Genomic DNA, 22,208 nt, shown 5'->3' with positions numbered 1-22,208 from the left:
GGCGACAGCTAGCTTAAAGATGAAGGTTTAAAGAGGAGGTAGTCCCAACCTCCCCTGGGAAGGTGCTCTGGGTGGGTGCTCAGGGGGCCACTGGGAGCTGAAAGGGGGTCATTGGTCCTTTTGTGGGGATCCTGGAGGGAATGTGGCGTTCGGAGAACAGATCCCGGCCAGGTCTATGGTCCCACTGCGGTGAGCCTGAGCTTGTCGGCCTGCAAAAGGGGAGCACTAAGTTCCCCTCAGCTCGCAGGTAGGGCCAGGATGGACGGCTTGGGGGCCAAGCAGATGGCCCTGTGAGGAGGAACAGGGGCTCAGAGAGGCTGAGGTTCTCCCGCCACCCCTCTGACTCCTACCTCAGACCTGGACGCATGGGAGAGAGGGGGAGGCTGGAAGGGGACCCCAGCACGTACCGGACACACCTGTGACAGCGATGGGATGGGCTGCTCTTCCTGTCAGGCCTGGGCCAGGAACACCAGGCTTCAGCTCTAGGGAAGGAAGACTTGTGCAATGTCTGGTTTTTGGTAGTTACCAAAAAAAAAAAGATGAAAAAAAAATTTCTGTATGAATCTTGGATTTGAGCAAAATTCACACTTCAGATTTAAAGTGGATTGTATCTATTTTCAATGAATTATTTTAGAGTTTTGTTGTTGTTTGGTTGTTTTTTTGTTTTTGTTTTGAGTCAGGGTTTCTCTGTGTACCCCTGGCTGTCCTAGAACTCCCTCTGTAAACCAGGCTGGCCTCCAACTCAGAGATCGGCCTGCCTTTTTGCCTTTGCTGGGATTAGAGGTGTGCGCCACCGCCTGGCACAAACGTATTTCTAAATGAAGTAAAGAGGACGCCAAATGACTAGGTGTGGTGTCTCATTACACCTGTGGTTTCCACACTCCAGAGGCTGAGGCAGAAGGATGGCTTTGAGTTCTAGGCTTGCCTGGAGAACAGTGTGAGATGCTGCGTGGTGAAAGCAAGGGGAAATGAAGACAAGGTGTCTAGCGTGTCACTGCTGAGACTGTTTCTAACAGAACAGTGAATTCTGGCCACCAAAGTGAGGGGGCACGTGTCAGTGAGCCATCCTGGACAGGATCCAGGGACCCAAGTAAGACATCAATGGGAACGGAACGAGGTCCCGGAAGCAGAGGAGGTTTCCCTGCATGTCACACACCCTGCCCCCGGGTCCCGGCCAGTGACTACGGACTCTGGAGACCAGGCCACGTCCCCGGTGACTGAAACATGACTCGGAAATTTAGAGAAATTCGTTGACAAAACAGGTGCTTGGAGGCGGCCCAGTGGGTATGCTGGTTGCCATGCAAGCATGAAGGCCTGAGTCCCCAGCACGGGGAGGTGGAGCCGGGCTGATGCTGGGGCCCACTGGCAGCCCGCTCAGGAAACCTCACGCGTGCTGGGCTCAGTGGGAGACAGGATAAGGTGGAGAGTGGCTAATGAAGACCCCGACCTCAAGCGGACATCTCAACACACAAAATAAACAATCCTGGAACTCAGAAGGTGGAGGCAGGGATCTCTGTGGGATCAAGGCCAGCCTGCTCTATATAATGAGTTCCAGAACAGGGCTACACAACGAGAACCCATCTCAAAACCACTGCTCAGCAGGTAGAGAGATGGATGGTTAGTGGTTAGAGCACTGGCCACTCTTCCACAGGACCTGGGTGTGGCTCCCAGCACACACTTCCGGCAGCTGCAACCCCAGCTCCAGGGTTTCTGGCTCCCTCTTCTGGGATCTCTTAGCACACACATTAGGCATAATTAAACAATTCAAAGCTGAGCGGTGGTGATGCTAGGGGAGGCAGAGGCAGGCGGATCTCTGAGTTCGAGGCCAGCCCGGTCTACAGAGAGAGTTCCAGGACAGCCAGGGCTACACAGAGAAACCATGCCTTGGGGGAGGGGGCACAACTTTTAAAAAGGCTCTTGCTGCGAAGCCTGACAATCTGAGTCTGAACCCTGGGACCCACTTGACAGAAGGAGAGAAGCGATTTCCTCCAGTTGTCCTCTGACTTCCACAGAGGTCACTAACCAGCCCAGTCCTGTGTGCAAACACGTGCTGGTGAGTTCATAAGAAACATGTTAACAAACGTTTCCAAATACACAAAATCAAGTTAAATCTTTAAAAACAGGAGACGTTTGGCTCCAGCACGAACAAACACACATTCCTTTTTGTCCTGTGTCCTCCGTCTCCTTGTCCGGAACATTTGCTCCTGGGAGGTGGTATGAAGCCCTTGGCAGCAAGAGCTGGCCCCAACTGTCACTCTTAGCAATCCCCAAATTCCTGGTTGCTGTGACTCTGGACCCTGAGGGGCCCGAGGGGTGGTGCTCCTCTGAGGAGGCTCCCTGCTGGGCGCATCCCCGCCCTGGTGCAGGGCTCAGTGACACACATGTAAGCACTCTGCAATTTCCCCCTTTCTTTTCGTAAAGTCAGACCCTGTCTCAAGCAGGGGCTGTCCTGACAGCACAGATTTCATGGTTCTTTCATCACCACAGCCTGAGGCTGGAAGGAGCCCAGCCCTGCTCACAAAGGCCCCCTAAGCCCTCCGCATGCACTCCTACACCCCGGATTCTTGAAGTGGGAGCCCTCTCTCCATTTCCTATTAACTTCAAAAGTCGCAATCCTATTACAGTGCGGGGCGGAGAGCAGCCTCCTGGAAGAGGACGCCTCTGCTCCTGCTGACCCAGGTCGGATCCCTCCTGGGAACGCCCTGTGAGGAGACTAGGCTGTCTTCTGTCCTCCACGTGTGCTCGCAGGCACACATGCGCAGCGAACACATAGCATGTATTCCACACACACCCTGAACGTCCCTCGGCAGTGCACACAGATGGAACATGGCACACTCCAGCACTCGGCTCAAACGGTGACACACGGGGACACCTAGGCAAAGCCAGGATAGCTTTGGCTTGAGGCCTGGGATTAGACAGAGGGAACCGCATAGATGCTAAGACTCCCAGGAAGCCTCCATGTGCTAGAGACAGAGGGGATCCCACAGGTGCCAGCACAGGGGAGGGAAGGCCTAGTGCTAACTACATTGAGGGGAGCCCCTCGGTGCTAACTATGCCAGAGCCCAAGCGGCTAACACGGGGGGGGGGTCACCATGTGCCAAAAGGAGTTCCTTTCTCACGGCCCCTCCCTCTTCCTCTCCTTCCAAAACTTCTTGAGAAATAAGAAGACAGCTCCCTGAAGCTGAAAGAGGTCTCAAAAAAAAAAAAAAAAAAAAAAAAAGCATATTAATCAGCCAGGTTTCTAAGAGGGGCCCGAAGATAAATGCTGCGCAAATAAACGAATGCTGTGCTCCCCCCTCAGGCTGTGCCTGTGCAGAACTGGCCCTGCCATTCCACACTCCTTACTGAACCCTGCACTCAGGGCTCCCCTGTTCTCACCGGCCGCTGAGCCTCAGTGTCCCCATCCATACCCACTCAGCCATATGGATGGCTGGGCCCCTTTGGCAGGCACGGTCTGTCACACTTGGGCCTTGGTGTCCCAGGGGAAGCCTGAGCCCAGCAGTCTGGCCATAGCAGGGCCACGGCAGGGCCACAGCTCTTGAGGCTCCTGAGCCCGGCATGGCACGGTGACTGGGTCTCCCTTGGCCTCCACGCTCCACCTAGTGGCCACTGGAGCTGTGGGCCACACACAGGCCAGGACAGAGATGGACATCCCAAGGGTTCCACTTTCCTTCTTGTCTGGGAAACTGGAGGCACTGGCCCACGGTCTCTGCGACCTTCTCCAGGGACATTCTTCCTCCGTAGCCTTAGTCTCCCCCTTTGTAAAACGGATATAGACAAGCAGATAGTTGAGTGGGCCCGGCAGGATGAGAAGGCTGATTGTTGGCACACTAAGGCTCCCACAAGCTCTGCCGCCCGCCACTTCCTTCCTGCCGTGCTGCTGCTTCTCAGCTCTGTGTCCTCCTGTCCTGAGAGCACTCAGCTTCTGCCTGCCTCTCCAGTGCCCCAGTAGGCATATAATAAATACAGGAGGCTGCTGGGTGTGGTGGCACAGGCCTTTAATTCCAGCACCTAGGATGCAGAAGCAGGTGGGTCTCTGTGAGTTCAAGGCCAGCCTGGTCTACAGATCCTGTTCCAGAAAGCCAGGGCTATGTAGATTGAGACCCTGTCTCTAAATAAGTAAGTAAAAATGTAAAGTGAGATTGAGTGATGACAAGACCCGCTCAGAGACTGTCCACCCCCTTCCTTCTCCACGAAGGGAAACTGAGGCCTGGAGCGGCTCAGGCATAGCAGAACTCCCCAGCTCAGCTTATAGAGAAACACGAACCCACCTCCCCCCTTCGTTACCCTCCAGGGAAGGGTCTGGCTTCAAAGCAGAGACCAGGCCAAATTGAAATTGATCGTGGGGAACAGCTCGGCAGGGTGGAACAGACATGAGACCGCCGGGGAGCACGGAGGCACCAGAGCATGCGAGCACTCGCCTGCCTCTGGTGGAGGAGCACTTAGTGTATGCAGGGCGGGGGCAGGGTGGGGGGAGGCTGCTAACAGAGGCCTCTGAGGACCCAGGGAGCAGGGCGTCTGAGGCAGAAGGAAGCAGGACAACCCCCATCACCCATTCAGTCATTCACTCATGCCATAGCTTACAGGGATGATTTTTGTTGAATGTGGCTCCCCCCAGGAGCACCCTAACTTGTTTGTGGTTTTTAGATCGTTTATTTATTTTTAAGACAGGGTTTCTCTGTGTAGCCCTGGCTGTCCTGGAACTCACTGTGTAGACCAGGCTGGCCTCAGAGACCCACCTGTCTCTGCTGGGACTAAAGGCTTGGCTACCACACCCAGAAGACATGCGTGTCTCCCTGGAGGCCCGGAGAGGGCATCTGACCCCCTGAAACTGGACTTACAGATGGCTGTGAGCTGCCTGCCAACAATGCTGGGGCCGAACAGGCTCCTCTGCAAAAGCCGCAAGTGCTCTCAACCCTTGGGCCCTCCCTCCTGCTCTGTGGCTAGCCACTGTCCTCTCAGGGCGCTGTCCTGATTATCGCCAGTGGTGAGCAGTGACACAGGTGGTCAGGCCACAGGCCCTCTTCAAGGATTGGAGCGATCTCCAGAGCAGCAGCTTCCACACTGGGCCACAGACTCTGGGCCTTCTGCGGGCCCTGCCGGTCTTCTGTACCTCAGTTTCCCGAAGTGGCCTCCGAGTGGCAGTGACCAGGCACGTGGCCGAGGGGCAGCCATGTTCCTCTGAAGGCCTGCAGACCCTGACCCGGAAGCCTCCCCTCGGTGCCTGGGCCGAGGGTCGAGCCCCAGATCGTCTCCTGGGACCCCTATTGGGGGACAGCTTCGACTCTGGGATTAGGGGGCCGGGGTCAGGGGTCAACAGCATTTGCCTCGGCTCCATTCACATTGTGAGGGGATCGGTTCTCCCTGCCATCACGAATTTCCTGAACAAAAGCCAAGCCGAGGGACAGCAAGGACAGTCAGTGCGCCCTGGGGATGCCTCGGCTCTCTGGGACGTTCCCACAGTCTCACCTCCCAAAGGCTCCTCTGCCCACGTGACCCGAATTCTACCCTCTGACAACGCAGGAAGAGGGACAGAAGGGACGTCTGCTTTACGGCTGGGGAAACCAAGGCTGGAAGCTGAAGGAGGGGCTGGAGTGGGGGAGCTGCCCCAAGGCCAGGCAGACAGGGGACCTCAGCTAAGTGACCCAGGACCCGGTCGCACAATGCACCCAGGCTCAGGCGGGAGGTGGCTGCCGTTCCAGCCGGCGGACAAAGGCAGGCAGAGCGGCCCGCGGGGGCGCGTTCCGCTCGTCAGCGTCGGTTCCACTTGAATCCACCCTGGACAGGCCAGAATAATCCCTCCCTGGGCCACTGCTGGGCCGTGACGACTTGAAGGGGGCCCGGTGGGCCTGATTGACAGCTGGGGGTGGGGAGGTAGGGGAGCCCTGAACCCCCCAACACCCTGAAGTCTCCCTCTACCCCACCAGGCGCTGGGAACAGCATGGAGAATCATGGCAGTGATGGTGAGGACACTGAGTCACAGAGCCTACCTAGGCCTCGATTCTGAGGTCACCCATGGTGCCACGGGCCCGCTTCTGACATCCTCACCCTGGGCCCGGCTGAGTGCTGGCAATCACTCACCCCCTGTTCATTTTCTCTGCATCTGAGCAAACAGTTCCAGCAGGTGTCTGGGGCCCGGGCCAGAAGACAGGCCCCACAAAAGACCGGGAGATTCAGCCTTAATCAGCTGGCCTCAGTTTCCCCAGTTGTCCTGAGCATCCCTGGACTACGTATGGAGGGTACTCCTTCTCATTCCCTATGCACTCTGTGGAGCGGGAACCCGAGGGAGCAGAGGCTACTTCACAGCCATGCTTACTTAGATGGGGGAGAGCGTGGGACACAGAGCCCCCCTCCCCAAGGGAGGCTTTGAGGTCAGAGAATTCTGGGAGAGATGCCAGAGCCATTTAGAGCTCAAAACTCCTCTGGCAACTTCCATAGGAGAAGCAGGGCACGGTAACACACACCTGCCATCTCCGCACTGAGACAGGAGGATGGTTGTGAGCTTCAGGCCAGTCTCCACAAACAAGCAAACAAATGAGAGGGTTGTAACTCAGCTCGCAGAGCCCTCACCTAGCAATGCACGAAGCCCTGAGTCCCATCCGCACCTCCCAGAAGCCAGGCTTGGGAGGTAGACTCAGGAGTTCAAGGTCATCCTCGGCCACACCGTGAGTTTGAGGCCAGCCTGGGCTACATAAGACCCTTTCTCAAAACAAAACAACCAAGCCAAACCACAACAAAATAATAAGGTGAAAGCAAAAGAGAACCTCCCCCACCATGCACGCTCGGAAGGCCCCTCCACTCCCTGGGACGCCTCCTCCCATTTAGCTTCTGCCCATCCCCCATGGACTTGGGAAAATGTACCCCTACAGCCACTACTCATCTGCCATGGTTCCCACGGGACCCCAAGGCTCATAGTCATTCCTCCTTAATTAGCAAACTCAGCACCCCACCCGACCTAGCAAACACTGTAATCTTTTACACCAGCAGTAACGTCAGAAAGGAACATCAGGAAGGAACCGGGGAGCTTCAAGGAGACCAGAAGGCAATGATGGGCCATATGGACAGAGCTGAGGGTCCCCGAGGCGAACGCTCGCTGGGACGCCCTGCTGCTCTGTAGACTCCTCCTTGCTGGTCTGGGTGGGTCTCCTTCACTGCTACTTGTATGGGGCAGTGAGACCCAGCACCCAGCCCTTAAAAAAAAAAAAAAAAAAAGACTATCTTTATGGAAACCAAGGGAGGAATGGACAATAAAAAGCAGCCCCTGACTGACTTGGGGAAGGCACTCTTCAAGTGTCCTTGAAAGGACACTTGCCCCCACGCTCTGGGCCTCAGTTTCCCCAGCTATACAATTGGCATCTTCAGTGAGAAAATGGATCTCCAGGGACCACTCTGCCCAAAGCCCTCCGGACCCCCCCCCCATCTGCTAATCCCCCAGCCAGCCTGAACCTTGGTTTCCCTCCCAATGGCCTAATCCCAGGATTGTCCAGGCCATTTACATTGTACAAGGTTTTCAGAAAAGATTCAGCGGGCCCCAGAGCGGCCCTCTCTGGCGATTAGCTGATTCCTAATTGAAAAATTCCCTCCTGCCCTCCTCCCCTCTCCATGGGCTCTTGGGCTGGGAGGACCCCATGGTTGTGTGTGGGCCCCTTGGGGGCCTCCTTGGGCCTGTGCGGGGGGACAGACTGCATCTTCTCCTGAGGGGCCGGTGGCCTGCCTAAAGCCCCCTTCCTTTGGGAGAACTTGGGACTCGGCATCTGGAGGCCTGAGCCCACAATCTCACTCTCTGGCCCTCTGCATCGGTCTCAGGTCCCTGGAAGGGAGGAGGGAGGTTGTCAGAATAGAATGGGGGGACAGCCGGCGGCTCTGAGAGTGGGTTACACCTCCCTGTCTTCGCCTGCTGTCCCCAGTCTTCACTGCCGGGTCCCCAACCAGGCAACTTAATTCTGCCTGTCACCAGGATATGGGCCTGGGTTATTTATCCAGTGTATATATGTATTTTAATTTAAAGATCTGCCAGCCAGCACCAGTGGCTCCCGCGGTGTCCCCTGCTGCCTCCTGCATCTGAGAGAGGCCTTGCCTGCTGCCAGCCCCTGTCCCTGGCCTTCAGAGGGGAGGGAACAATGGGGAATGAGGCCAGCGCCTCCAGCCATTCCCAACTGATAGGGAGAGCACTTGACTCTGAGTCCACCCACACGGCTCCTTTAGACACCCAGTAAGTGTTTGTGGAGGGCAGCTGGTTTTGTGTGAGACACAGGGACCCCTGGGTGGAGGCCTGGCTATCAGCTCTCAGAGGGCCCCTTCCCCACAACCTCAGCCCTCATGCTGACCAACAAAATGGTGGCCTTAGATGGGCAGCGACTTGGTCTGCACAGGGTGGTAAGGACGGTGCTGGAAGCCAGGCTTACCTAGTCCCTAAAGGCGCCATCTGTCTGGATGCCAGTGGGTATTCCTGTCCCTCAGTTTCCCCTGGTAGCCACAGACACGGCTGCTGAGCCGAGGCCCTGCTCGTGTACGATAAACGACACTAATATCGCCCCAGTGTGTGGGGCCCGTCACTGACACAGGCTGGAGGGAGTGACATACTGTCTCCAGTTCAGCAGGGGTGACAGAGCCTGAGGTGGGACCAGTGCAGGCACAGCCCCTAACCCTGCCAGGACCCCCAGGAGGCTCTCCAGTGTGTCCAGACTCCCCGCAGGGCCCCTCCCCAGCCCACAGTGACCTGGCTTCCATTTCTGCTGCAGAAAGGGAGCCATGCAAGTGAACTCCCCAAACTGGCTCTGGCCTGGGGGAGTGGGGGCAGGTGAAGGCTGGGCTTCCTGCTGGCTGGCCTCTCAGGGACCCACCCGGGACCCAAGCCACCCACAAGTCATAAATAGGGTCCTGGAGCCTGGGATGAGCTCTCCTTCCTTAGTCAAAGTATGTCTAGCCTGTGGTACAGATGGGTAAACTGAGGCCCAGCAGGAAAAGCAGCCATCTCTTTCTCTGGGAGAGAGATCAGGGTTTCTCTGTGTAGCCCTGGCTGCCTTGGAACTCACTCTGTAGACCAGGCTAGACTTGACCTCCCAGATCTGCTTGCCTCTGGCCTGAGTGCTGGGAGATTCTCTTATCCCCAGGAGTCAGTCTCACTGTGGGAGCAGGATTGCAGTGGAATTTTAGCTTCCAAAATGCAAAGATGGAGGAAGGGCAGTGGAACCAGCACCGCAGGGAAGGGCTCCTGTGTGTCCTGGCTTCATGGTGCCCCAGCCTCATCCAGCCCAGAGCCCTCTCTACTCAGCCCCATGATCCCAGCCCCATCCTACCCACCTGTGTGGCCCAAGACGGGCCTCCATGTCTCCATCTGCACAGGCTGTGGGACATCTCCTCTGCCCCACTGCGCGCAAGGCCAAGCAAACTCCCTCCTCCAGGGCTGCTGGGCCTCCATTTTACATGGATGGAGTTAGGACACTCCCCAGGGGCTCTCCCTCTCAGGCCTATGAGCCTGGGTGTGTGTGGGGGTGGAGGTGAGGGAGCCCCGGCCTGGGACTCTGATCCTGCCTAAGGAGCAGCCTAGTCCACAGCCCTGAGCCCTCGCACCACCCTACCATCCTCAGTAAAACGGAAACACCTGCCGACATCCTCCGAGGCTGGTAGGAGGAGCCCCAGAAGTTGTATCCACCCAGGGCTGGGGTTCAGGAGGCCCAGGACTGTGAACCCCCAAACCTCACCACTCCCAGACTATACTCACCCCAACCTGCACCTGTTTGGCACTCCTTCCTTCCTTCCTTCACAGGCCAGACCCCTCCCAGCCAGCACCTGCCCCAGGCTCCGCCCCATCAGACCACGCCCCAACCCTCAACGAGTCTGACGCACCACGACGGGAGGCCAGCATCTCCTGAGAGGACACTAAGGAACGTTTGTGGCTGTCCCCACAGCCACACAGGTAATTGTGTTTTGGGGTTTCCCCGCGTAGCCCTGGCTGTCCTGACTCGCCTCTGCCTCCCAAGTGCTGGGATTACAGGCGTGCAGTACCACACCCGGCTTTCCGTAGTATTTTTTCATGTATGAGTGATCTGTCTTCATGCACACCAGAAGAGGAAATCAGATTCCATTGCATATGGCTGTGAGCCACCACGTGGTTGCTGGGACTTGAACTCAGGACCTCTGAAGAGCAGCCAGTGCTCTTAACCTCTGAGCCACCTCTCCGACCTGGTAGTTGTGCCATCTGTCCTGCTTCGTGGTTCCCTGGTGGCTCCAGGCTGTGTCCTGCTGGCCCCATAGCTTTATCCCAGGGCCCTGGAAGGTCACCAGATGCCAACCAAGATGGAGGAGGGCCCCCAGAGACACATACATGCCCATGTGGTGCAGGTAGGGAGACCTCTGACCTTGATAATTTTTTTTTATTTAGTCATTTAACTTTAAAAATGTTCAATATAAAGTTTTTTAATGGGCTCTTGGCTACATAGTCAAGACTGGCCTTAAGCTCACAATCCCTGTGCCTCTGCCTTTCTACCGCAATTTGTATTTGATGCTCTTTTTCTTCCTTTTTGATGCTGTAGCTTTATCTACATAAATGTATACCACGTGTATTCATTCATTCAAGTCCACGGAGGGTGCTTGAGTGCCCACTGTGTACCCAGTGCGGTCTAGGTGGCAGAGACAGGAGGGCACCTGGCTGCTCACCCTCAGGCCAGAGGGTCTAAAGACCAAAGGAAGAAGAGAAGAGAGAAATCCAGACAAAGGAGAATTCGCTATGTAAAAGAAAAGAATCCAAGCTGGGCGTGGCACACACCTGCCAACCCCAGAGGAAAGCAGGAGGATCCAGAGTTCAAGGTCATCCTGGGCTACAAAGCAAGGGCAGCCTGGTCTACCTGGGACATTCTCTCTTTCACACACATGCGCGCACACACACACACACACACACACACACACACAAAACAGAACGAAGAAAGAAAGAAAGAGAGAGAAAGAAAGGCGGGCGTGGCTTTCTCTTGGGGCTGGGGTGGAGGAGCCTTCCGTGGTTGAGTTGAGATAAGGGATAGCCGAGGGGCCAGAGCCATCACCGGGGTCCCGGGGGACCTCGAGCCTTCCTGTCCCCCGCGCCACCACCTCCTGTCCACGCGGCTACCGAGGCGGCAGTAAGAGGCTGCGGGAGAGAGATTGCTTCTCTCCGGCAGCTTCAGGTGGAGGAGACAAAGGCGCGGGACCGGCATACCGATGCCGCCGCGCTCCGCCTGGGTGGGGTGCGGGCGCGCGGGGCTGCGGGCGCGCGGGAGGGACGGGCCCCCACAGCTCGGGGGCGTCGCGGGGAAAGTTCCTCAGTCCCCGGCCGGACAGCGGCGCACGCAGGGTCGCCCGCGCCCCGGCCCCCGGGCTGGGTCCCGAACTCGCGTGGCGCCTGCCGTGGGTTGAACTCGGGCCGTCGGCGCGCAGGCTCCCTCCTCCGTCTCACAGGCGCTCGCACTGTAGCCCAGGCTGGCCAGGGACGCAGCGCTCCACCTGCCCGTCCCCCGGTGCCGGCTGGCCGCCGGGCCGCAGCGGGGCTCGGGCTCGGGCGCCCCCCAGCCGCCGGCCGCCTTCCCGGGCAGGCCGGGCGCGGACACAGGGCCCTTTGTGCGGCCCGCGGCCCCGCTGCAGGCCCGGCGGCTGCTCTGCCGGCTCGGGGGGCGCCGCGGGGGACACGCAGCCGACGGCCGACCGCCGTCGGGGACCCCCGAGCGGGGCGACCCCGGGCCTACCTCCCCCCGAGTCAGACGGAGAAAATGAGTCACGGGAACGCTCACCCGCCGGACTAAGGTCCCGGGCGACCCCAGGCGTCAGGGTGGCCTCCCGCCGTGCTGGCCCCAGCTTCCCTGGCTGCCACAGGCCTCACTCAGGCCCAGCTGGCTCCCGGGTTCTCGTCCCCGCAGACCCTCCCGCCCCTCTCCAGAGTCCCCCAGCTCTGTCCAAAGTCTAAGAGACCCACGCCTTAGTTTGTCCATTTTATTATAAAAAAATAACAGACTCCAAAGCTGATTGGGACGAGGGGCCGGGCCACCTGTCCCCCGCCCCTACAAAACCCCCCCCCCACGGCGGCCGTCCACAATATATATTTATATAGAATATCTATAAACCACGGAGTGAGGAAAGGTGGGTAGAAATCCGTATAAATGTGTCGTGTGGCCAGCTTCACTCGGTCCTTTGCTCTTTCTGTATTTTTGGTAGGTAGCTCCCCTTCCTTCTCAGTCCTGCCCCTTCTTCTTTCTTTCTTTCTTTCTTTTTTTTTTTTCTTTTTTCTTTTTTTTTCTTTTTCTTACAAACATGGTCACATGATCAAGGGGGAGGGCTCCAACGGACAAAAAAAATGAGTTTATTGCAAAGTGTTGCCTCTAGCCTAAAAAGTCCACCCCACTCCCCTCCCCCCCCCAAAAAAAAATAAAAGTCCCCTCAAATCAAAGGTCTGGAAAAAATTTTTAAAAAGATTTTCCATTCTGTCCTTAAGAATACATTAAAATAAATCACAGTATACACTTGCTGGTTTCTATATACAGAAATAAAACGTCTTCCCAGGCCTGGAGACGGTTGTGGGTTGTGCCCGGTGGAGGAGGTGGGGGGAGCGAGGTGGATAGCAAGGGCTGGAGGATTTTCTGAGATGATGAGGGAAAGGGGCTCAACAGTGGCTAGAAGAGGGGGTGAGGCCCCCTGTGCCCCAGTGAGGAGCTGGCACCATGTACCCTTCCTGGCTCAGGCTTGCCTGGCCTGAGGAACCCGAGGCAGGTCCCTGGTGGGCTCCATCTGGGCTCCCCAAAACAGGAGTGGCTTGAGGCCAGAGAGGGCTCCACCTCACCCCTCTGGCTTCCTCCCTTCCCAGCATCACCAGCGATATCAGGGAATAAATTAAATTAAAACAAGAACCTTAAGTCTTTCTGACTGAAACGAAACAACACTGGGTGGCCCTGGAGCTCCCTGGCAGCCCTGGACAAAGTGGCTCAGCCTGGGTCCCCTCCTCAGCACCGGGAGCCCGCGCCGCCCGCCAGGGTCCAGCGCACGGCCTCCTGCAGGGCAGCACCATGAAAGAGCAGCAAGGGTTTTTGTCTCGGAGGCGGCCTCGGCGGGTCAGGGTGCCAAGGTCAAGGCGTCCAGGTGCGGCCGGTGTCCGAAAGCCGACACTAGGAGCCCAGGAGGGTCCACAGCACAGGGACGGTGGTGAGGAAGAGGCGGCAGCCGCCCAGGCCGCTGCAGGAACTGTTGCTGGTGAAGATGGGCTCCGGGGCCTCATACAGCGTCTCATCTGTGGGACGCAGGGCGGTGGGGCTGTCAGCCGGCTGGGCTGGGCCCCCTCGGAGGTCCCCCCAGGCTCGGGGCGTGTGGGCGGGTGGGGGTTGGACGGGCCTCCCGACCCCCAGCTCTTTGGATCACTCATGGGTGTGAGGTGCAGGGCGACAAGGCCCTGAAGACACTTACTGGTTGGGCGGACATAAACTTTCAGTCTCAGGCAGGGCCGGTCCACGAGGTTGGGAGGCGTGGCAGCTGGAAAAGAGGGCAACCTCCTGGGGGCTTATCCTCCCTCCTCCACACTGCTGACCTAGCCCACAAAACTCCCAACCACCCGTCAAAACCCCAGACACAATGCCCTGTGTTTTACTGGAGTCTCTTTCATGTTTCCTCCATCCAAGCCTGACTCCAAAGGCTGTTTTATGCCTTGGCCCAGCCAGCCTCAACCCAGACAGAACAGGGGTTGACTTTCTCATTTATTGATTTATTGATTTGAGACAGGGTCTCTTTATGCACCCTTGGCTGTCCTGGAACTCTCGATGTAGACCAAGCTAGCTTGAAATTCACAGAAATCCCCCTGCCTCTGCCTCCCAAGTGCCGGGATTAAAGACACGAGCTACTGCACTCAACCTAGGGGGAAATTTCAAGCAAAATAAAAATAAAACAAAGCGAGAGCTGAGGAGGCAGAGACAGGGGGATGACGGCAGCTCACGCCAGCTTCGGCGAGAGACCCTGACAACAAAGGCGGAGAGAGACAGAGGGTGCCCAGCGGCCTCCGGGGTTCCGAATCGCCGGGTGGGCACGGCTGTCCTAGCACAGCCAGCGGGAGAGGAGAGTCCTCCTGGGCTCCGCGTGGAGTCTGAGGCCAGCCTGGGCTACGAGGGTGGAGCCCTGGAGCCCAGAGGACTGAGCCCTGGTGCAGGGGCACCACCTCACGGCCTGTCAGCCACCCTCACCCACCCACCCCCCATGCCAGGACTAGAAGATTAAAGAGCACGAAATAAAAATAACATTCGTCACAGCGATGGAAGGAATTATCACATCGTTCTTTCCGGGATTCCCATCTTGCAAAGAAAAATGTCGTGGTTTTTTCCCCCCTCTCTCTCATATTTCGGGATTTCATTTTAAACACCTTCTGCCCGTCCCCACCCGCTTCTTCCTTGAATTAAAAGGAAGGAGGAGGAGGAGGAGGAGGAGGAGGAGGAGGAGGAGGAGGAGGAGGAGGAGGAGGAAGAAAAAGAAGAAGAAATGGGGCCTGTGAGGTTTAATGTGAAAGCTGGGGGATCACCGCAGGGCCGGGGCGCAGGGTGGGGTTCCGAGCCTGTTCCCCTCTGGGCCTCCCTGGGAGACACTCAGAAACGGGGATCCCTCCGTGTCACCTTCCTGCTTCCTCCAGGATCGTCGGCCATGGGGTGGCCAAGAGCTGGGGAGACCTGCCTCGGTCTCCCCATTGTCTGAGGGGGCTAGCCTGGGCTACTCACAGATGTAGTAATACTCGTGGCCGGGCCGGAACTCGAAGCCCAGGGAGAAAGGGGTGAAGAGCTGGAACTTCTCGGAGAACTTGAGGGGCCCCCCGGGCGCCGCGGGCCGGTTGCACTCCCAGCGCTTGAAGCCCCGCTGCCGGTGGTCGCAGGTGGCGTGGCCCTCCCCGTTCACCATGTACAGGACGTAGCGCTCCATGCGCTCGGCCGGGGGCAGCGGCGCCCCGTAGTGCGGGCAGTAGATGTCCAGGTAGTCGTTGATGCTCACCTCCACCGTGTAGCCCCCGCCGTCACCCACGGCGCCCACCTGGAACCTGCCGGAGAGGGCTGGTCAGCGGGCAGCAAGATGGACCTGGGGCCCCCATCCATCCACCAGCCTGGAGGGGTCCCCCTCCCCGCCATCCCTGCCTCGGTTTCCCTGCAGGGAGGCAGAGCTTAGGGGACGCCCCACCTCCGTCCCTCCCTCCCTCCCTCCCTCAGCCTCCCACAGGGTCCAGCCATCTTGGAGACACCTGGGGATCAAGCCAGCCTTCCCTGCTGTGTGACTCTGCTGTGTCTCTTGCCCTCCCTGTGCAATGTGTGTGTGTGTGTGTGTGTGTGTGTGTGTGTGTGTGTGTGACAGAATCTCTTGAAACCCAGGCTGGCTTTGAACTCCCTAAGTAGCCAAGGATGACCTTGAACTCCTCATCCTCCTGCCTTTGGGAATGACACAGGGGCATCGGGCCACCTCTCTCTCCGGTGGGTTCCCCGGCTTTCGGCCACTGCCTCCCCCGCACCTTCAGCCTCGGCGCCGGAGGTCGCCCTGCTGTCCCCCAGCTGTCCTCTGGGGGACGGCCCTGACCCAGCCTCGTCTTAGAGGACGGAGGCCGGCCTGCGGGGTTGAACTGCGGTTCCCCTTCCATCTCCGCCTCAGGCTACAGCAGCAGGAACCCTCAGATCTCTCACAGTGTCCCCCGGGTCCCTGTCATGTAAACGCAGGCCAAGGGGGGCAGAGGGGGGCCCTGTGAGAACCCTTATTAGCATATAAAAGCCTGGTAGCTGGGAGTGGGAGGGTACTGCCTGAGGCTCCTTTACCTCCCAGGACAGCCGGGGGAAACTGAGGCCTGGCTCCCTGCAAAGGGCATGGGAGCTTCCTGGTACATTGTGTGGGGCTCGCTGCATGGCACAGCAGTGTCTGAGGGTCATGGGTTCAAGGTCATCCTCATCTCCATACAGAGTCTGAGGCTACATGAGACCCCGTCAAAACCAGCAGTAAAAGCTGTTCTTTTTGTTCCCCAGCTCGTGGGCTTGTGCACCGCCCACCAGTGAGGTGTGAGCACAGGCCGGGTGCCAGCCAGACCGTGACTGGGCCATGGGCTTGTCAGATTCCCTCGAGTGCGGGTGCAATCCTCAGACTGGGGGGGAAAGGGGGGGCTGGGTGTGTCCATAACCAGGACTTCCTGTAAGGGACAGTGCACCAGCCACAGGTTCCTAGGATGCGGCCGTGGCTGGGCAGCTCGGCCGCAGCCTGGCCTGGCCTGGCCTGGGTGCACAGTCGCCAGTGTGAGCGTGTGGGCCTGCAGGGCGCCCCTTGGCCACACTGCGCGGGGTCTCACTCCGGGAGATGCCGCCGGCTCACAGGGCAGCACCCGCCTTGTGTGGGAGCTGGGACTGAACTAGGGTCTCAGGCTCGCAAGGCCTTACCCACGGAGCAGCTCCCCCTGCCTCCCGAGCTGTGGGCGCATCTGCCTGCCTGAGTGCACCCTGGCAGGGCTCACCCTCCCGTCCCCACTCACAGGCAGCGCTGGGGCTGCAGGTGCACAGACCCGTGCCCAGCCTCTTCCTGGGCTCCTGGATTTGAACTCGGGTCTTTATGTTTACACCGCAAGGCCTCTTACCCTCTCACTGTCCCCCTGACACTCAGCTTTTCACAAGCCATCCACGCTCCTTCCCAGCTCACTGCGCTGATGGACAGAATTACAGACGCTGGTGCTCCGTAGACCAGCGATCTGCCAGGCTCCCGACACCCCAAATCCGAGGCCAGCTTTTCTGAACACAAACCGGACCTCTGGACCTGGAGGGCCAACGCTGCTCATCTTTCCTTGGCCCCTCAACATGGCCCGTGGTCTCCAGGCCGGGACTCCACGGGACACTGCGTCCACCCCATTCCACAGAGGTGTCTCCACCTCAGGATGTTTGCGCATGCCCAGAAGGTCTTTTTACACACACACACACACATACACACACACACACACACACACACGCATCTTTGTGCCCGTGGCCAACCCAGACCCTGCATGTAATGGCGCTCAATCCGTGCTTGCTGTTTGAACAAGAGAATTTCATAAAAGCCAAGGGTGGGAGGCCTTCGGGATCGTCAGGGCACACTTCCAGGGTGGGCGGAGTGAGGGTCCCGAGGCCCCTCTCCTCCGCCAGGCAGGAGTGGCTTAAGTAGGCCACTTGGCTTTTCTTTCTCTCCTTGACTCTAAACCACACCAGCCTCGCTGTGTTGGTATTCCTGGTTCCAGGCAGGTGATGGGGAGCCAGTACCCCACGGCTGCTCCAAGGGACGCCAGCACCGGTGCTGGGGAAGGCGGGACCACCACAAACAACCTCCGTGGGAGCGGACAAAGCCCCCGCTCTTCCCTTGCCTGAAGCTGCGGAGACACACACGGATGGGAGAAGCTCTCACCGAGGGCTTAATGGCGGCCTTGAGAATTCTCTTTCCGGCCTTGGTCTCCATGTCCGCTCCTCGAAGCAATCCTCCTGCCCCATGGCCTTGCCAACGTCTCTCCCGGGGACCCAGGAGGGCTGGTGGGAGGCACGTGGGGGCCCGGAGCTCAGGGGGAGCTTCACCACCCAGCCATGTTGGACGATGCCAGACCATGTCGCTTGCCCATGGGGGACATGCCAGAGGGAGCCAGGAGGTGGCCTGCAGACACTTACGGACGGGCTGCCAGCCCGTGTGGAGGCCACGGACCGCCCATGGGTGGCCTGTAGGATGGACTACGGGTCAAGTCCAAACGAGGACAGGAAGTGGGGGTGGGGGCTCATGTAGCCCAGGCTAGCCGCTAACTCACCATAGCTGAGGAGGGCCCTGAACTCCTGACCCTCCGGCCTCCGCTTCCCCAGCGTCGGAATGACAGGCTTCCGACACCCTGCCTGTGTTTCGTGATGCTGGGGTCCGGGTGGCGCGCTCAGGGTTCCCAGCGGACTGCGGGTGCCCTCCCACTGAGCCCGGACTTTCCTGTCTGTCTGTCTGTCGATCGATCTCTTGAGGCAGAGCCTCACGTAGGTCAGGCTGGCACTTACAGCAATCCTCCTGCCTCAGCCTCCTGCCCAGTTCACAGATGGCTCCTTCCAGCTCTTCTGCTACCAGAGGCATTGTCTTATTCCCAGCAGCGGCCTCAGTGTCCCCCTGAACACCTCCAGGCCACACAGGCCTTCAACAGTCACTCCCTGAGACCCGCCAACCACCAAGGGCCCAGGAGCCGAATCCTCAGGCCCTTGGCGGCACTGCCAGCACCCCTAGCCTAAAGGACTACATGAGCAAAACACAAAGACAAGTGCATGGCCGGGCAAGCCAAGCGAGGACGGCAAGCCGAGCGAGGCCGGCAGAGGCAGAGGAGGAGCCCGGGCCAGCGTCACCACCTTCCTAGGTGGGCGTCTCAATGGGTGGCGACACTGCTGCCCACACAGAGGTCACCCTCGTCCCCGAGCCTGGCCACGTCTCCGAGGTGAGTGACACCGGACACATTGGCCATCTCATGGGATGTCTGCAGGGGAGACTGGACAGTGGTCAGGCCACTTCTGCGGATGGCCCTGTGGCCTGGGACAGCAGAGCTGTCCCCGTACCAGCCCTCAGCACATACCACACAGCCGGGAACACCATGAACACACATGGGTGCGGCTCATGCCCTAACACAGACTTGCACATGTGTGTGACATGCAGATCTGTGTGCGCACCGTCCTACCTGCTCTGACCTCTGCACGCGATGCCTTGCACACGCATGGACACACGGACACACACACACACACACACACACACACACACACACGCCTCCCCAGCTCGGGCCGCCCTGTCACATGCCCTCTGCGGCAGCCAGCTCCGTGCAGACCCACATTCCGGGCTCCCCCGGAGTTGTGGATGGGAACATGCAGCCACAGGCCACCGCAGACCCCATGAACACAGGTGCCCGGGGTGGGCCGCAGAGCGGCCGGGCGGTCCGTGCCGGGGGTCCTGAGCAGGACGCAGCTGGGAATAAGCGTAGAGTCCCCCAGGGGGCCTAGCGGGGAGGGCAGAGGACGGGGCACAGTGCCTATGGAGGTGGGCTCCTCGGACAGACCCACCCGGATAGGGGCCCCCGGGGGTGCCTGGGCAGGGCTCCATCCACAGGGCCGGAGGTGGGTGTCCCCCCTTTGCTGCCGAGACGCCGCCATTGGGAAACCTTCACATCGGGCAGGTGTGGCTGGCCGGGTGGCACAGAGCAGCAGGGCGTGGGTATCTGCTCCTTCGTGGGTATGAGCACTCTCGAGCAAGCCCACCCCTCCCCCACCTCTGTTCAGAGTGTCTTTTGTGTGTGACCCATACTCATGCTCTCAGGGTCCAGCACTCCCCACCATCGCCCCTGTTTTGTTTCACCCCCATCCTGCCCCACACTGGGCTGGGGTGCCGATCCTACCTAGTGCCCTGGACTGGACCCACACACTGGGTCTCCTTGGATGCCAGCCTGAAGCCCCTGAATCGCCTACCCCTGAACACCCATGAATCTCAAGGGCTCCCACAGCAGCCAAGACCCCACGTGCTGTGTTAACGACAAGCTCAATCCTGCGCAGAGCTGGGCTTCTGGGGCACGGCGGTCATCTGTCCTCAGGCCCCGCTGTGGGATGGCCAGCAGGGTCACCCACAGAAAGGGACCCAAGGAGCCCTACTCCACATACACACTCTCTCTCTAGGGGCTGGCTCTGCTACCTGCCTGGCCGTCTGTCCTCTTAGGCAGCCTGACCCAACACACAGCAACAGGAGAGGTGGCCAGCCTGAGCTGGACCCTGGTGGCGGCAGGAGACACGTCCTTCCTTCCCCAGCCAGGGTTCCAGCCTGCAGCCCCGTGTCCCTACGGCAAGGGAGGACATTAGTGGCAGCACGACCTCTTCCCTTCTTTCCCATAGCCCTTCCATCCTTTTTTTTTTTTTTTTTTTTTCCAGACAAAGGACAGGCCACACTGGGGACAGAGACCCCACAAGCTAAAACCAGAAAACTTAGGCCATGGAAGTGTAGCCACCAGGTTCCCTGCTTGGCCACTGAGTGTTAATCAAACCCACATGTGACCAGCATAGCCGGCGGGCACAGAGGCGGGGGCACCCACTGAGTGGTGGTCCTGCCAGGTCGCTGAAAGGCCCTGGGGCCCCTGCCCTCGGCCCAAGGGGACCCGACCCCACAGCTCCACCTTGGTGGCGGAGACAGTCAGCCAGCTCCCACCCCCACGGAGAGACGCTGGTGGCGCCTGTCCCAAGCTAGCCTCAAAGACCAGCTTTTATGCAACTTTCAGTCCGTGGATGAGGAGGGCAGCTCGGCCGAGGCAGCCGGCTCAGCTCCTCACTGGCCAGCCTCAGACACACGGGGACTCTCCATCTCTACTGCCTCCAAGTCTTGGAGATCCCAAAGCCTGTCTCCCAGGAAACCCTCCAGCACGCACCCACCCCCGAGACCCTTTAGTGACCCAGGAGGTTTTGTGCTGTTTGAAATGTGGTCAGTGGCCACCAAACTTTTCTCGCCCGGCCTGGAACAGCAGATTCTGCTGTGTCCCCGGGATGTACCGGGTGGCCGGCAGAGTCTGACCCACGGTGTTCCGCTGGCCAGGCAGGGCCGGGTGCCTCTGCTGGGTGTGGCAGGCTGGACACTCGGCCACCAGGGTCTCCGGCCCTACTTCCAATTCTCCGGCCATGACCTTGAGGCAGCCCCTCCTTGCTCCCCTCCTGCACCTCAGTTTCCCCAGTAGCTAAAAAGAAGGTGGAAAATGAGATGGCCGGTTCCGTCCCCCACACTGACCTCCGCTTCTTTGGTGCCGGGGGTCCCCCCTGTCTCTCTAAAGTGTCGTGGGGATTGGAGCACCCCTTGGAGTGAACAGGGGTAGAGAGGGGACGTTCCAACTTCCCCCAAGTTCATCTGGGGACCCACAGGCGGGATGAGCAGAACCTTCCCCAAAGAGCCACGTCTGGGTGTGAGGGAGGTCCCCAGCGATCGCTGCCAAATCCTCAGCTCTCCGGGGTGCCTCCTCCTCCCAGAGGCCAGGGGTTCAAGGGTGTCCCCGTGCAAGTCCAGCGAAGGAACTCCGGCGGCTGGGGCGCGGAGGGCTTCCCCCAAGTCCGGGAGCCCTGGAGGGAATAGCAGGCAGCCCCGAACTTCAGGGGAGGTCCTTGCGCTGCAACCCCAGGGCTGGGGCCTCTTGGGGACCCCGGGGGTCCCCCGCCGAGCTCACCTGGGGTTGCTGCGGTTCCAGTAGACTGCGTAGCGGTCAGCGTTGGCGCGGGCCGGGTCCTCGTTGCGCGCACGCAGCGGCAGCAGCAGCAGCAGCAGCGGCAGCAGCGGGCGCTGCGCGGGCGCCATGGCCCCGGTGCTGCCGCCGCGCTCGCTCGCTCGCTCGCTCTCCGGCCGCCGCCTGGCCCCGCCGTCTCCGCCTCCGCCTCCGCCGCCGAGCGGGCGGAGCGCCGCGCGCTTGGAGATCCTGCCGCCCCGCCTCTGCGCGCAGCCCCCACCGGAGACCGCGGGCGCCGAGAAAGCAGGCGGCGGCGGCGGCGGCGGCGGCGGCGGCTGCCGCGGCGCGGGACAGAGGCCCGGGCCCGTGCACTGCGCACGGCGCTCTCCCGGGTTCCCCGGGCGCGGGGGCTCCCCTCGCCTTTGTCCCCGCTGGAGCGTCTTGGAGGGTCGCGGGCGCCCCCTCCCGCCGCGCCCCGGACCCTCCAAGCCTCCGCCGGGCCCCGCCCCGGCCAGACTCGCGCAGACTCTGCCATGGATCCCCAGGGTCCCGCCCCAGCCACCCGCATCGGGAACGGGAACCCCCAGAGCGCTTCTCCTGACCCTCTGCGGCCCCGCCCTGTGTGGATTACAGTTAAAGGCTGGTCTGCCCGGCTCCTGGCTTCTCCGCTCTCAGGAGGCTGAGGCTGAGGCAGGAGGATTGACCCGAGTTCCAGGCTAGCCTAGGCTACAGAGTGAGACCTTATCCCCAAAACCAAGGAAGTCGTAGGCCAGCTGTGGTGCCACACACCTGTCCTCCCAGCACCCAGGAGGCTGAGACAGGAGGATCAGACATTCAAGGTCATCCTCAGCTACAATGGGAGTTTGAGGCCAGCCTGGGCTACATGAAACCCTCTATCAGAAACAAAGAAAACAAAACAGCGGACTAAGTAAAGTTCCAGTCACCCCTGCCTAGCTTTCCACCCCTTCCATCCTCAAGTGTACCCCCCTGAGGCCCCTGGGAGTCACTCACGGAACTCCGGGACCCGCCCCCACCGTCGCCT

General features: G+C 59.7%; 1 protein-coding gene across 1 annotated transcript; it reads right to left on the bottom strand.

Moving 5' to 3' along the window:
• Positions 1-12,367: 12,367 nt before the first annotated feature.
• Efna2 (ephrin A2) lies at positions 12,368-21,297 on the bottom strand. The gene is made up of 4 exons (XM_055607790.1): positions 21,170-21,297; positions 14,712-15,025; positions 13,420-13,485; positions 12,368-13,246 (listed from the first exon to the last, which is right to left on the bottom strand). Exons 1-4 carry the CDS (start codon positions 21,295-21,297, stop codon positions 13,125-13,127), a joined length of 630 nt encoding a protein of 209 aa, XP_055463765.1. The 3' UTR covers positions 12,368-13,124.
• Positions 21,298-22,208: the final 911 nt, after the last annotated feature.

Source organism: Psammomys obesus, unplaced genomic scaffold (genome assembly GCF_907164565.1).
Source record: "Psammomys obesus unplaced genomic scaffold, mPsaObe1.curated_primary_1811, whole genome shotgun sequence".
In the NCBI taxonomy this organism is placed as follows: domain Eukaryota; kingdom Metazoa; phylum Chordata; class Mammalia; order Rodentia; family Muridae; genus Psammomys; species Psammomys obesus.
The sequence above is the reverse complement of the archived record's forward strand: the minus strand, read 5'-3'. Positions and strand labels throughout refer to the sequence as shown.

Excerpts from the sequence above, each read along its gene's own strand:
- Efna2 (XM_055607790.1), bottom strand. The coding sequence starts at position 21,297 with ATGGCGCCCGCGCAGCGCCCGCTGCTGCCGCTGCTGCTGCTGCTGCTG. Across the intron at positions 15,026-21,169 it reads TGGAACCGCAGCAACCCCAG|GTTCCAGGTGGGCGCCGTGG; the intron begins GTGAGCTCGGCG and ends CCTCTCCGGCAG. Across the intron at positions 13,486-14,711 it reads CCACGAGTATTACTACATCT|CTGCCACGCCTCCCAACCTC; the intron begins GTGAGTAGCCCA and ends CCTCTTTTCCAG.